The sequence below is a fragment of the Saccopteryx leptura genome, chromosome X (assembly GCF_036850995.1).
Source record: "Saccopteryx leptura isolate mSacLep1 chromosome X, mSacLep1_pri_phased_curated, whole genome shotgun sequence".
NCBI classification, from domain to species: domain Eukaryota; kingdom Metazoa; phylum Chordata; class Mammalia; order Chiroptera; family Emballonuridae; genus Saccopteryx; species Saccopteryx leptura.
In genome coordinates, this window is record NC_089516.1 from 65,682,938 (window position 1) to 65,698,355 (window position 15,418).

Consider the following 15,418-nt stretch of genomic DNA (forward strand, 5'->3'; position numbering starts at 1 on the left):
AAGTCACTGCACAATTGGATGGGTGGCCTGTGGGCATTTGTTTGCTTAGAATGCTGAATTTCAAAGGAGGAAGGGGGCTACTTTCAGAAGCACAGAGGAGGAAGCTTCACAGAGGTGCCTGAGGAATGGGCGCTCCACTCTAAGACCTGCAACATCTCTCTACCATTTCCTGTTTCTCCAAGTCAAATTGTTATTCTTATCTTTCCAAAATCAGAAGGGTCCAAGGAAATTTTTTGAGGTAATGTTAATGCTTTATAATATATTGTGGTCACATTTACAAAACTGTATACAATTACCAAAATTCAATAAACTGTATACGTAAAATGGGTAAACAAAACTAAAATCAGAGAAAGGGAATAAGTGAATTAGATCCTAGCAAAGCTATTATTTAAAAAGTGAAACAAACAACCAGAAAACCCAAAAGCCAAAATAACAGAACCCAGAAGAGAAGAGCCCAGGGTCACCCCTGTGGGCCAGGAGGGCGGTGGTCCCTCATTTGCAGCTTTGGCTCCTCAAATCGTTAGTCTTTCTCCCCTTCCTTTCTTGATCAGCAAAAGGCAGGGCCAGCTCAGCCCCGGGAGGTCAGAGGTTTCAGGACAAAGAACTTGACAAACACACAGGCCACCTCCTCGTTCATTTACTGTAAAATCCTGTTTAATGTATAACATTTCAGGCAGAGAGAGGCCTTGGGGACTAGGGGCAAAGGCAGCTCTGACCAACCCCCACTGCAGTTTATCTGTCTGCTTCTGTCTCGGGGCCTAGCTCCGGCAGCCCCTCCTTTCCCCAGGTCCAGGTGAGGCCCGCAGGCTACTGCTCCTTTCCTCGCTGCCCTCCCTCTCCATCCACAGGGCGCCCTCCCTGCGCTCCACTTGCTCACCACTTCCATCCTCACCAATGTCACTCCAGAAACAGGGCGTCTGACAGCACAGGGTTAAGATTAGTTTCATAATTGGAGACGCTGTCAGAGCGCCCTGTCTCTGGGGGGGGGGGGGCAGTGGTCCCAGGGAGAGGGAGAGGGAAGAGGAGGGGTACAAGCCGCCAGGGTGGCCCACGCCCTCAGTAACGTGAGCGGGCTCTGGTGGCCTCAGGCTACCCCCTCAACCCCTCAGACAGAAGGCCGCGGGGGAAGGGGAGTAAGGAGGGAAGGGAGGTGTTGCCGGGGCCTCCCGGTGCCCCCGCAGGGGAGAAGGGCGCAGGCCGGGCCACGTGGGCCGGATGGGAGGCTGCCCGGTGTGTGGCATCAGCAGGCGGAGCACCGGTCGCCCTTCTCGGCCAGCCCGGCCCCGGTGCCCGGGCTGCGTCGCAGTATGTCCTTCAGGGAGCCGTCCTGGTCACTCAGCAGCTTGTTGATCTCATTCTGCTTGAATTCAGGAGACAGGCGGTGGCCGAAGCCCGAGCCCTTGCGGGACGGCGGGTTGGAGCGGCGCCGCGCGCGCCGGGCGCAGGCCCGGATGATGAGGTACACCACCTCGGCCACGTTGAGGATGATGCAGATGCCGGAGGTGACCAGCATGAAGACGGTGAAGACTGTTTTCTCCGTGGGGCGAGACACAAAGCAGTCCACTGTGTTGGGGCAGGGGTAGGCCTCGCACTTGACAAGGCGCACCATGGCGTAGCCAGGGTAGAGGAGATAAAAGACGTACATGAAGGCGGCCTCGAACAGTAGTCGGAAGACCACGCTGATGATGTAGGTCCACCACAGTGTCCCTGAGATGTGGACCTTGTGTCTCTTCACCTCCTCCAGGTGGAGGGGGTCCCCATGGCCCTCCAGTCGCAGCATTTTCTTTTCTATGTGCTGCTGGTGAGCCACGTGCATGGCCACGAGGAGGGCGGGGGTGGACACCAGGATGAGTTGCAGAGACCAGAGGCGCACGTGGGAAATGGGGAAGAAGTGGTCGTAGCAGACGCTGTTGCAGCCGGGCTGCAGGGTGTTGCAGATGAAGGAGGACTTCTCGTCACCCCACACACTCTCTGCAGCCACCACCAGCACCATGATTCTGAAGATGAAGATGACTGACAGCCATACTCGGCCAATGGCAGTAGAGTGCCGGTTCACGCCACTGAGCAAGGTGTACAAGCCCGCCCAGTTCATCCTGCCTCATTCACACCTGCAAGACACGAGCCACACAGCACGCTGTCAGGGAGCTGGGACGGAAGGCCAGCCACCCTGACGCCGCCTGCCACCTCCCTTAGCCCTTCCAAGAGGCAGCGGCAGGAAAGGAGGGATAGTCATAGGCTTCCTCATCACCCCGTTGCTCCCGCCAGCCTCTCCCCTCCTCCTCCCTCTCCCTCCCCCGCACCCCTCCCTGTCCCCCTCCTCCTCATTCACTCACTTGACTTGACTTCCCTGAGCGCCATCTCCCTTCTTTCTTTTATCCGACATTCTTCCCTGCCTAGCCCCTTTCTTTGCCAGGCCCATCTTGTTCTGCCTTTAACTGTCCTCTTTAGCTCCCTATCCTCCACTTCCTTAACTCTGGACGTGGGGCAAGCCCACAAAGCCCCATTACCTTGGGGAGCGCCTATCCCTGAGGCCACCCAGACAGGTCCCCTATGGTCTCATGTCTGCGCCGGGGGAGTGGTCTCTGGGTCCGCGCCTGCGTCCCAATTCATCACCGCCCGGTGCTGGGGAGTCATATGCTACTTTATACCCAGAGTCTGCACAATGGGATCTTTGTAGAGCTCTGAACAACGCCCTTTAGAATTCAGATCAAACGCCCTGACTTCCGCCCACCCTATACACAGAGCACTTGTGTCCCAGCGTCGGACACCCAGCCTGCACCCACCTGTTCTGTGCCCGCCCGGCCCATCGCCGCACCCGCCCCATAGCCCCACCAGAAGAATGACCATGGTGGAGGGGGAGGAGATGAAACAAACACAGGTACATGTAAGAGGGGACCCGAGGGAACCAGGGCGCTCTTGGCTGAGGCCCTTCCCCATACCCTACTAGAAACTTAAGGTCGGTGGCACTTTTCTTAGGCTTAGATCTCCTCCACAGTATGGGTGAGCTAGAGGAGAGGAAAGAGAGCTCATATTCATCAAGCTAGGAACTGTGTTGGCTGTTTCCCTAGACATTGTTTCTTTATTGATTGATTTTAGAGAGAGAGGAAGGGAGAAAGGCAGAAACATAGAGCTGTTTCTTTTTTTTTAAAAATTTTATTTATTTATTTATTTATTACAGAGACAGAGAGTGAGTCAGAGAGAGGGATAGACAGGGACAGACAGACAGTAACAGAGAGAGATGAGAAGCATCAATCATTAGTTTTTCATTGTGCGTTGCAACACCTTAGTTGTTCATTGATTGCTTTCTCACATGTGCCTTGACCGCGGGCCTTCAGCAGACTGAGCAACCCCTTGCTGGAGCCAGCGACCTTGGGTCCAAGCTGGTGAGCTTTTGCTCAAACCAGATGAGCCCGCACTCAAGCTGGCGACCTCGGGGTCTCGAACCTGGGTCCTTCCGCATCCCAGTCCGACGCTCTATCCACTGCGCCACCACCAGCTGTTTCTATATGTGCCCTGACCAAAGATTGAACCGGCAACCTTTGCATATTGGGATGATGCTCCAACCAACCGATCTATCCAGCCAGGGCCCATACATTCTTTCTTTTGACACACTTAGCCAGCTTCTAAGGACTGTTACTCTAGTCTTTCCAGATGAGGAAGCTACAGCTCAGATAAGTTAAGTCAGTTACTCCAGATCACACAGCTTGGAAGTGTTAGAGTAGGATGAAACACAAAAGGATCTAAAGCAGAAGTCTAGGCTCTTTCCACAGTATACCTGTGCTTTTGCAGATGGTGTCAGCAAAAGCCAAGGCTAGCCAATAGTAACAACAAAAGCCAAGGCTAATGCTACCTGTAAAAGCACAAGCAACATGGAAGCTGTTGCCTTGTGAATAAATTTCAAATCCAGTGTCATGGAGCCTACCCTGACCATCTCTCCTTGAGCTTCTGGAAAGTGAACCCATATAGAAGGTGGACAGGTGGACACACAGTGAGAATAAACCAGAAAGAGAAAGAATTAAGCAATCAAATAGAAAGTTAGAAGATGGAACAGGTATGAGTCATATAGCTGTGGATTTGAATCCTGGTTCTGCACCTAATACAACCTTGGGCTAGTGACTAAACTCCTCAGAGCCTGCTTGCTCATCTCTAAATGGCCTTAATATCCAGGGTTATTGTGATGTTCAATAAAGCAACCTGCTAAAGTTCTTAGCCCAGCCCCACTTTCATAGTTGCTGATCAAGGGAAGTAAGAACCTTACCAGGAAGAGAAAGCAATGCTTTGCCGGACGCAGTGGGTTGCCAAACTCAATATCCCTCTTTTTTCTTCCCAGTGCTGTTATTGACCTATTGTGTCCACCTGAGACAGAACAGACTATTCCGTTGTTGCCCTGCCCCCAATGTCAAGTGTACACTGTAACCTCCTGGTTTCCCAAGCTTGCCAGTTGCTCTAGGGAAGAAGTTCCCATCTAGTGTCGACCCCAGCATAAAGGTTGCCAGTTCAATCCCTGGCAGGTCAGGGCACATATAGGAACAGATTGATGTTCCTGCCTGTTTGTCTGTCTCTCTCTTACTCTCTTTCTAAAATCATTAAGTAAAATCATTTATAAAAAGAAAAAAATAAACAAATTCCCCTCTATCCCTTAGGTAGGCAAGAAGGGGTCCCCCTAACTCCCACCATTTACCATTAAGTTGTAAGGAGGTCATGCTAGAAGCAGGAAACTGGATGTGAGGAAAACACACAGGCCTGAACTGGTAGGAAATGGGGGGCATTTCCTGCACCCAGTGAGGAGTGGGGGTGGGCGGGGGTTGCAGCAGAAACCCCATATCCAGTGCTGGGTGATCCTCTCTGTTTCAGGGGGAAAGGCTGGGGGGGTATTAGCAACTGGAGAAGTTGGGAAATAGGATGAAAGAAACTAAGGGATGAAGAGATGGTCCACCAGACATAGGTTATTTCTCTGAATAAGGTTTCTTCATTTAACTTTTAAAAAATTCTTATTGAGCCTGACCTGTGGTGGCGCAGTGGATCAAGCGTTGACCTGGAACACTGAGGTCACTGGTTCCAAACCCTGGGCTTGCCTAGTCAAAGCACATATGGGAGTTGATGCTTTCCGCTCTTCCCCCCTTCCTTCTCTCTCTCTTTCTCTCTCTCCTCTCTCTCTAGAAATGAATAAATAAAAATCTTTTAAAAAATCCTTAGTGAGTTCATGCTTGTGGACCTGGGTCTGTGTGGAAAGCAGGAACCAGGTGTCCCTTGCTGCCCCTTGCGTCAGCCCAGTGTGCTGAAGGCAGAGCTGCCACAGGGAGCACTGTGAAGAGATGTTTCATCTGGTGACACATTGGATTCAAAAGCATGTGGTCACCTGACCAGGCGGTGGCGCAGTGAATAAAGCGTCGGACTGGGAGGCGGAGGACCCAGGTTCAAGACCCCAAGGTCACCTGCTTGATTGAGCGTGGGCTCATCTGGTTTGAGCAAAGCTCACCAGCTTGGACCCAGGGTCGCTGGCTCGAGCAAGGGGTCACTCAGTCTGCTGTAGCCCCACAGTCAAGGCACATATGAGAAAGCAATCAATGAACAACTAAGGTGTCCCAACAAAAAACTAATGATTGATGCTTCTCATCTCTCTCTGTTCCTGTCTGTCCCTATCTATCCCTCTCTCTGACTCTCTCTCTGTTTCTGTATATATATAAAAAGCATGTGGTCAAGGAATATCAAGAATAATCGTTCACTGAGCACCTGTTATGTGCCAGGCCCTTGCACATGTGCTATCTCATGTGAAACTCAAAACAACCCTGTGAGCTAGGTGTTATTTTGAATCCTCATGGCGCAAATGAGGAAATTGACATAAAGAAAGGTAAAGGGACTTGTATAAGGGTCATTGCACAGTTAGCACATGGCCAAGCTGGGGTTTGAGCCAGGCCAAGTTGACTCCGGAGCCCATACTCTGTTCCATAAGCTCTACTGCCTTGGCTGGAATCAGAATTTTCTTTCTGTGTTTTTAGAAACAGAGAGATTCAAAACTGCTATGGATTTGATGCTCCTGTAGCCCTGCTCTCCTGTCCTATTAACTGGCAACTCTTTCCCTGTCCTTCCTTCCCAGGGCTCTCTGCAGCACCCTGCTTTGTTCTGTTTTCTCTTCCTTAGCTTTCTTGCACTGCTTACTCAAACTCCAAAGCAAGCTTCAGCTGTTCTCTTCTCTCTGCCCCTTGGGGTGCCCCACAGACAGCCTAGCCACTCTGAGTTTCCAGGCTCTTGTAAAGTTTAAGCCTATCATCTTCTTGAGCCCTCTGGGACTTAGCCAGTAGCACCCTTCGGTCCCCTAAGGACCCTTATGTGGGCACTTGGATCTCAACTTTTGCTCTCCCATTTAGAAGGAGAGCTGATCCCTATGTCAACATTAGTATCTCAAGGGTTTCGCTTTAAAAAACATCCAGGGGCGTGACTTGATTTTGAAATCCAAACAGTTTCTGTGACTTTCGGTTAAAGTCCAGATATTGATATGGTTTGTGTTGCTCCAGGCGTGTTTTGCCTTCATGTTTAGTTAGACAAGAAATCTCTGGCCACGTCAGGCTTTGTCGTCAAATTCAGATTTGCCCAAACATTCAAACACAGTTCAAAATCGGTAGATTGCTCTTAGTCCTTACAGCAGTCCTGTAGTATTATCCCCATTTTTCAGACAAGGAAGTTGAGTCTCAGAGAAGTTCAACAACCAGCCTCAATGGCAGCTGCACTGCTGCTAAATGGCAGTCAAGTTTCCAACTCATTTTCCTCTGACCTCAAAGCCTCTGTATGTTGCGCTGCCTTTGGCAGCCTGTCTTCCTTTAAGGACTTTGCAGGCCCGCAACTCAAATTCTCATACTCCTTCTCACACGTGCTTGCACGCACACACAAATACATACAGACGCACACACGCACGCATGCATGCACAGAAACATTCAGCAAGCCTGTCTCTTTCTTTCTGCACCATCCCCATCCCTCCTTCAAATTACAGGAGATCTTTTTTGTCTTTTTGTTTGTTTGTTTGTTTTGTTTTTAGAAAGAAAGTGGGAGGGGGGTTGGAAGCATCAACTGGTAGTAGTTGTTCCTCATATATGCCTTGACTGGGCAAGCCCAGGGTTTCGAATTGGCGACCTCAGCATTCCAGGTCAATGCTGTATCCATTGGGCCACCACACATCAGGCAAATATTTGTGTGTTTTTTGTTTGTTTCTTTGTTTGTTTGTTTGTTTGGTGAATAGGGGCCTGGCTGGGCTGGATGAGGTTATACTCTGCCTCAGACTCCACACCCCCTCTCCCCGTCCCACAGGCAACCTCCAGCCAGGCCAGGGCAGGGGGGGTTTTCCTTGAGATTCACTTCTGAATTTTGGGCTGCCTTCATCAACTTAGCATGGCTAAGACCAGACTCTCCCAGTCCTCTTTACCTTCCCTGCCTCGCTGACTCCTGTGCTTGCGGAGCCCCTTGGTCACCGCACGTGTTCCCTCTGCCCTACCATATGCATTCTGTAGCCAGGCTTGGGCCGGGACTAGCGTAGCTCATTCCATTTTTCTCCTTCTCTCGCTCTACCATGGTGTTTTCATAGAACTCCTGCTAATGTCAGCTCCCTTGCTCATTCACTGTTCAATCTACATCTTTCTACTCTTCCATCAGCTCTCTGAGTTCCTTTAGCTCTCTCCCTGGGCTCATTAGAACAGCTCCCGTTTACGGAATGCTCACTGCGCACTAAAGCTGTATGTTTATTAACTCTCATCCTCACAACAGCCCTCTGAGATATGGGTTACTTATCATCTTCAGGTCACAGATTAGGCAGAGGAGGTTCAAAGAAGCTGAGCAACTCATTACACAGCTGGGAAGCAAGTGTGGAGTTCCAGTTAGTGTTCCTGTTGGTCACTCACCAACACCTAGGTGCCTTCCCTACTGCCCTGCTACACACGCATCTGTCCTCTATCCATCCAAACTCCTCTTTCCTGTCCCTATTCTCCTACTCTCATCTCATTTTCTAAGTCCATGCATTCTGCCATGCCATTCCTAACAGCTGGAGCAACTTCCAAACAGCTGGAAGGCCACCCGTCTTTTCGAACTCCAAACCGTCAGTTACTCCCAGCTCTGCTGAGTCTGCTTGGCTCCTCTAGAAGAAGGAAATGTGCGCTCCCACACCTCAGCCCTGCTAGCTGGCCCTCTGAGCCCACTGAGTGCGCTGTACTCACCTGCCCGTGGCTCTGTGTTGGCTGCACACCTGCTTTACCTTCTAATCAGGGAAGGGAAGCAGCACATGGCAGTGCCTAATGGTCCCACCAAACCCTAACCCTCTGTGACATGAAATATTCTAAAGAGGTGAACTTGGCCACCCTGTGCCAGAGGGCCTCTTAAGTCTTCCTGGGACTTCGGCCCTGTGGGGACAAGGGGAATCCTTGGCTGGATAAAAAGAACAAAGGGAGAAACAACTTAAAGCCTGGAAAGAGGAGAAGAGTTGGGGTTACAAAGAGAGGCTGAGCAAACCTGTCATCTGGCAGGATGGGCTTCATCCCAACTCAGGTGGAAGCACAGAGGGGACGGAAGTGGCTGAATGCTGAGGCCAAGAGAAGGCAAGACCCAGACCTCCCTCCCAGCCTCACTCTGCCATGCCAGAGCCCCCTGGTTCGCTTCTCTCAGCCCCCAGCGTCCTCACCTGGCTGCTGCTGCTCTTCCCCGGGAATGTCTGCAGACGTGTCTGCACCGTGCCACTAGGTACTGTCAGCCCAGCCCAGGGGAGGGACAAAAACACCCAGGGCCGGAGCCAGATATGGCCCACAGCCCAAGAGGAACAAGACAAACATTAACTAGCTCCACCTCCTCCCACACACAATTATTAAATAAGATTGATCCCTTGAGCTCCCAGTGAGTTTGGATAGGTCACATAGCTTGGAGTTACTTCCCTGTCCCAGAGGGAGAGAAGCATCATTGCCACCCATGTGTCTGTGTTTAGCTCTTCTTATCTGGGAAACTGAACCGCATGGACCTGGCCTCATCAGCAGCTCTCAGCCTTCCCTCACCCCCTGGCCATAGATAGAGTCAATCTGTGGGAAAACAGCAGAGGGTTCCTGCACTCCCTTTCACCCCTTTACAGCTCCTTGCCGCTAAAAGGATATGACTCTGGGGAGGAAAAAGGCATGGGCAGTGCTTACTGACATCTTGAGGTCAGGTGGGGGATGTCGCTACTTCCCCCACCTGGCAGTACCAGGGTGCTCTTTAGCTCTCTGCCTATGGTCCATGTCTTGAATGGATAGGGATGGACCAAAGTATTTTCAATCCTACCCCAGAAGCCTAAAACCTCTTCAAAAATGGTTTTCTACCCTCAGGGCCAAAGCAGTTGGACCACAAAGTGTATCATGTACAGCAACAGATCTTGCCAATCATTAAGGTAAACAGACAATGTCAACCATTAACTGTGGAATTAGTCCAGTTTGGAGGAAGACATATTTGAAGACCCTGTTACTTCTGTGGCCTGAATGTCAGAAAAAGAATAAGTGAAGTTGGCAGAAACTGGTCCCCAGCCTCCTGCACTCCACCTCAGCCCAAGCTCATTGTCAGAGAGCTCGGCTTCCCTTGGCCAAACCCAGGCAAAGGCATACATCAATTGATAAGTTTTATTGGACATCTACTATTCAGTACTGGATACATGCTGGGACAGGTGACAGAATAGAGGAACACATTCCAACTCTTCTTAAGGCAACATACAAAATATTTTGCAAGTGTGTTACTTTGATCCTCAAAATAAACCTATGCAGCAGGCATTTTTTTCTTCTTTTTTAAGTGAGAGGAGGGGAGATAAAGAGACAGAGTCCCTCATGTGCCCCTACCGGGACTCACTTGGTAACCCCCATCTAGGACTGATGCTCTGCTCACAACCAAGCTATTTTTAGCACCTTAGGTGGAGGCTCCATGGAGCCATCCTCAGCACCTGGGGCTGATGTGCTCAAACCAATCGAACCATGACTGCAGGAAGGGAAGAGTGAGAGAGAGAGAGAACGGGGGGAGTGGAAGGGGGAGAAGCAGATGGTCTCTTCTCCTGGGTGCCCTGACTGGGAATCGAATCTGGGACATCCACACACCAGGCCAATGCTTTGCCACTGAGTCAACCGGCCAGGGTTGCAGCAGGCATTACTAATATTCCCATGTTACAGAGGATTTAAGGCACATAGAAGTTAAGTTATGTAACTGAGGTCACTCAGCTAGTAAGTAGCAAAGCTAGATTTGAACCCAGGCAGTGTGGCTCCAGAACTTGTTCCATTATATCACAGCTGATGAGAACCGATCCCTAACTCTATTTTATTTATTTATTGTTATTGCTTTTATTTTTCTGAAGTGAGAAGCCGGGAAGCAGAGAGAGACTCCTGCATGTATCCAACTGGGATCCACCCGGCATGCCCACCAGGGGGTGATGCTCTGTCCCTCTGGGGCGTAGCTCTGTTGCAACCAGAGCCATTCTAGCACCTGAGGAGGAGGCCATGGAGCCATCTCCAGCGCTGGGGCCAACGTAGCTCCAGTGGAGCCCTGGCTGTGGGAGGGGAAGAAAGAGACAGAGAAGAAGGAGAGGGGGAAGGGTGGAGAAGCAGATGGGCACTTCTCCTGTGTGCCCTGGCCGGGAATTGCACCGACCCCTTACTCTAGCAGGTTCTAAGCTAGCAGGAGAAAAGAGACATGTACTTTATGAAAATAAAAAAACCAAAGTAGTGGACATTTATTTCTCAATTTCTGTGCAAGAGTGTAAAGATGCATCTGAAAGAAAGTGATGGTCTACGGCCAAACCACCCTGAACATGGCCGATCTCATCTGAAAGATCAGAAAGCTAGTGAGCACCAGCCATGGCTTCAGGATGGCTGCTTTACAATTAGATTCGAAGAAGGAGGGGGAAAGGGTCACTTGCCTAGTTCATATGAACTATGTTTTGAGCAAACACAGTTAGTTGTTTACAAGTTTCAAACTACATTTTACTAGAGTCAAGGAAAGACATCAAAAAGCCACATATAGCCTGACCTATGGTGGCGCAGTGGATAAAACATCGACCTGGAAATGCTGAGGTCGCCGGTTTGAAACCCTGGGCTTGCCTGGTCAAGGCACATATGGGAGTTGATGCTTCCAGCTCCTCCCTCTCTTCTCTCTCTCTGTCTCTCTCTCCTCTCTCTCTCTCTCCTCTCTAAAATGAATAAATAAAATAAAAAAAGTTTTAAAAGCCACATATAGTACAATTTAAAATTGGATGAACATCTTGTGGTGTTAGAGACATATACCTTTGTACTGCAACAAGTGTGTATGTCCCAAGTGCCATTTGTAGATATGAGGTGCCAGGAAGCATTCAGATGTAGAAGAGGGTAGGTTTAATGGAAGAGACAGAGTTGGGCTCGGGTCATATAGAAGATGGAAGGCCAAGCATCCAAAGGGACAGGAAGCTGTGAGATGTGTTTAGGGAATGGCAGGCAGACCTGTTCGACCAGAAGAGAATGCTGCTTATAGTAGATCTGATTGGGAGGAAAACTACAGGTTAACATCAGTGTGTACTCATTGTTACTTGGAGTTCTGGCAGCATTTCATTAGGCTGCTTGCAGTTCTAGGCTACAGGAAGTCTATCTGAATAGCTTGTAGATGTATAAAAATATTGTTGTTAGAATTGACTTGGTCTGTGCCAGTTTACTGTTACTTGAACACATCTTCTTGATGCGGTATTGATCCTACAGGAGAGAGAGGAAAAGTGAGGAGAGAGAGGGAGGATGTGGGAGGGAAAAGATGGGAAGAAAATGGAGTGGAAAGGAAGAAAAGTACTACACTGAGCAATGCAGACCCACTTGTTCCTGATAAGCAGCTAAAATCAGTTTCTGCCTTGAATCCTACGCAGACTTTTCTTTACAATGAGTGTTTTGGGGGAGTATTTGAAGATTTTACATCAGCCCGTTTGTTTCCTTGGATTCACTCAGGGAGACCTTCATTAGGTCTTGAGACATACAAAGTAAGAGGCCCTAAACATAAGCCTGCTGTCTCTGGTATGGCTCAAACATTGGCCCCAACAAGGGCTTTCCCCACTCCTGTTCCACCTGGGGCTGGGACAGTTGATGGTGGAACCTGATCACATTGTGTAGAACACATCTCACCCATGACATCGTCATAGTTCAGAGGTTCAGACGCCATTCACAGAATCAATCAAGCAGACGAATGGGAGCTCTGCTCATTACATCACAACAGTCATGGGGCTTCCTCAGACAGCATGCTGCAGCACCACCTCGCATGTGGAGTCCATCACCCAGCTTGTCCCTGGGCCTCATTACTGAACATAATGTGGCATTGAGTATGGCTTTGATCAATGAAGCAGCATTGCTGTATGGCTCTGAAATCAAAGAGGACAATTCCAATATAAATGGTACTTAAGACACACAGGCAAAAAACTCTTCCCAAATTAACCCATGAAATTGAGGAAATGAGGAACCCTGAAAATCTGCAAAACATTCCCAATGCTCTAATCCCAGCTCAGGCTGCGGAAGGTTATGCAAACTGTGTGTAGAGGCTGCTAGGAAAAGATGGAAGTGGTCCTGTATTCATAATTGTCATTGGTTTCCACATATCTTTTTCAAGAGCACACGTAATTGTATGAACAAGTCTGTCCCTCAGGAATTCATATTCTTAGAAGGGATCAGAAAGTGGAGTTACCAATGTTTTTTCAAGGAGGTTTCTGAAGAACTATACCCTGATACTGCATCATTCCACCTGACGGTTGAGCATATATTTTGTCCTAAGGACAGTTTGGAGCGGAGAACAAAAGCAAAGTTGTTTCAATTTCCCTAAAACTTAAATGTATGAAATATCCTAAAAGCAGCCCTACATAGTCAGGATGGTACAATCATTCTACCAAGAGTAAAGCCTGAAAGTGAGGCAGTGCTTCTCAAAGCGTGTCGATTTCCTGGGAAGAGGAGCCTTCAGCAGCACCGTATCCACTCCCTGCAATTTGGAAATCATTTTGCCCCTGTTTTTTTGTGTTTTATGAAGACCTTAATTCCTAGGGTTTGAAGAATGGCACTATATTTCACTGATGTCTGACCACTGCACTAATAGAGGGTATGTTTGCAAAAGATTCCAGAAAATTCGACACACTTTCACTAAACCAAGTAGCCAACTGAAAAAGAGTAAAATGAAAAATTGGAACTTTTGGGATCCTGTTTTTTTGTTGTTGTTTGTTTCGTGACAGAGACAGAGATAGGGACAGAGGGACAGATAGGGACAGATAGACAGGAAGGGAGAGAGATGAGAAGCATCAATTCTTTGTTGTGGCTCCTTAGTTGTTCATTGATTGCTCTCTCATATGTGCCTTGACTGGGGTCTACAACAGAGCGAGCAACCCCTTGCTCAAGCCAATGACCTTGGGATCAAGCCAGCAACCTTGGGCTTTAAGCCAGAGACCTTGGACTCAAGCCATTGACCTTGGGCTTCAAGCCAGTGACCTTTGGACTCAAGCCAGAGACCTTGGACTCAAGCCATTGACCTTGGGCTTCAAGCCAGTGACCTTTGGACTCAAGCCAGAGACCATGGGGTCATGTCTATGATTCCACACTCAAATCAGTGATCCCACACTCAACCTGGTGAGCCCACACTCAAGCTAGCAACCTTGGGGCTTTGAACCTGGGTCCTCTGTGTCCTAGTCCGACGCTCTATCCACTGTGCCACTGCATGGTTAGGCTGAGCTCCTGTTTTCATGTTGCTTTTATTCAGTTAATCCAGCTTGATATCCATTTCCTGATCGCTCTGCTCTTGTGGGTGTAGCGCACTGCAGGACCTCAGGGATGGCACAGAAGTAGAAAGTTCTCAGATTGAATCCAATTCTGGATTCTTACCCACAGGAAGTAGAAGTAGCATGGTAGGGGGAAGAATCAGAGAAGAGTCCAGGTCATAGCCAGAAAAATGGAGCTAAGTGTCAAGCTTGAAGAGTGAGGTGAAAAGGACACTGAAGAAGTTAGCTATCTCTGATAATTGTCCAAAGTATGGGAAGCCAACTTGATGAACTAATGCCTTGCCCATTAAGCTGTTAATAGTTTAGGACTTTCCTTCCAGTTTTCTTTCTTTATATACATATCTATCATTGAAATCATATTGTACATATAGAAGATTTTTTTTCATAGGATAATTTTCCGGGTCTTCCAAATAGAAATCTAATGGTTTATTACCCACCCTTCAAGCTCAGGATCCAATAAAAAATGTAAACCAAGTCCTAAACATTAGCCCTTGTGCTCACCCTTTGTCTAATCTTTGGACTCCTCTAGTCTTCCCTCTGTCAGCCATATTTGCCAATAGTAACACCATAAATGCCTCATCCAGAATCCCCGTGCCTCAGTCATCACAACCACTACCCTTGCTCCTTTCCGGAACACCCAGCACTACCGGTCAATACTTTGGTGGTGCCAGGTTGCTGGTAACACACTGAAGGCTGATGTTTCTGCTGACATGTACTGTTTATAGGAAGGATGGTTAACTGGCCAGGTGAGTAGGAGAAAAACTGCCTGGGTTTCCTACCTGCCAAGCCAACCCTGATCAAATTAGAGGGCTGACTTCTAGGCCCATTCAGATTTCTGAAATAAAAAACTTCATTGCCTTCTGCCTGAAGTTCTCCACCTCCTTGTTCATGCACTTTGTCAGAGACTGGGAACCAGACTATGTGGGGCTTGGATTCCTGGACAGACCCACCCACATGGATCTCAGTAGTTGGCCCAGGGAGAGAACACTGGGCCAAAGGGGCACCCATAATAATTTGAGTCCAGCTTTAGCTCTCACCATAATGCCTAGTACCTTTCATAGAGCCAGCTTAGCTCCAAACCTAGCCAGTACAGTATTGTGTGTGTGTGTGTGTGTGTGTGTGTGTGTGTGTGCGAGCGCGCGCGCGAAGGGTAAGGTAAGATCTACTCCTGTATACCTTCTTTTTTTAAATTTTTTTATTTTATTTATTCATTATAGAGAGGAGAGAGAGAGAGAGAGAGAGAGAGAGAGAGAGAGAGAGAAAGGGGGAGGAGCAGGAAGCATCAACTCCCATATGTGCCTTGACCAGGCAAGCCCAGGATTTTGAACCAGCAACCTCAGCGTTTCCAGGTTGATGCTTTATCCACTGCGCCACCACAGGTCAGGCTATAAAATATTTATTTTATTTATTTCAGTGAGAGAGAAAGAGAGAGAGCAGGAGAGAGACAGGAACATCGAGCTGTTCTTGCATGTGCCTGAACTAGGGATTGAACTGGTAAACTCTGTGCTTTGGGATGATGGTTCTAACCAACCAAGCCACCTGGCCAGGGCTGTATACCTTCTGTAAGTTGCCAAATCAGTCCCTGCAACAGGCTTTGAGTGTCATATAAAAAGCAGAGCTCCAATACATCCTCATCCTTCACAGCCTTCATTCTAACTAACCTGCTTTCCT

General features: G+C 48.7%; 1 protein-coding gene across 1 annotated transcript; it reads right to left on the reverse strand.

The window, feature by feature from the left end:
* Nucleotides 1–632: 632 nt before the first annotated feature.
* On the reverse strand, nucleotides 633–8,760 carry GJB1 (gap junction protein beta 1). The gene is made up of 2 exons (XM_066357189.1): nucleotides 8,663–8,760; nucleotides 633–2,108 (listed from the first exon to the last, which is right to left on the reverse strand). Exon 2 carries the CDS (start codon nucleotides 2,090–2,092, stop codon nucleotides 1,241–1,243), a length of 852 nt encoding a protein of 283 aa, XP_066213286.1. The 5' UTR covers nucleotides 2,093–2,108; nucleotides 8,663–8,760; the 3' UTR covers nucleotides 633–1,240.
* Between the last annotated feature and the right edge of the window lie 6,658 nt (nucleotides 8,761–15,418).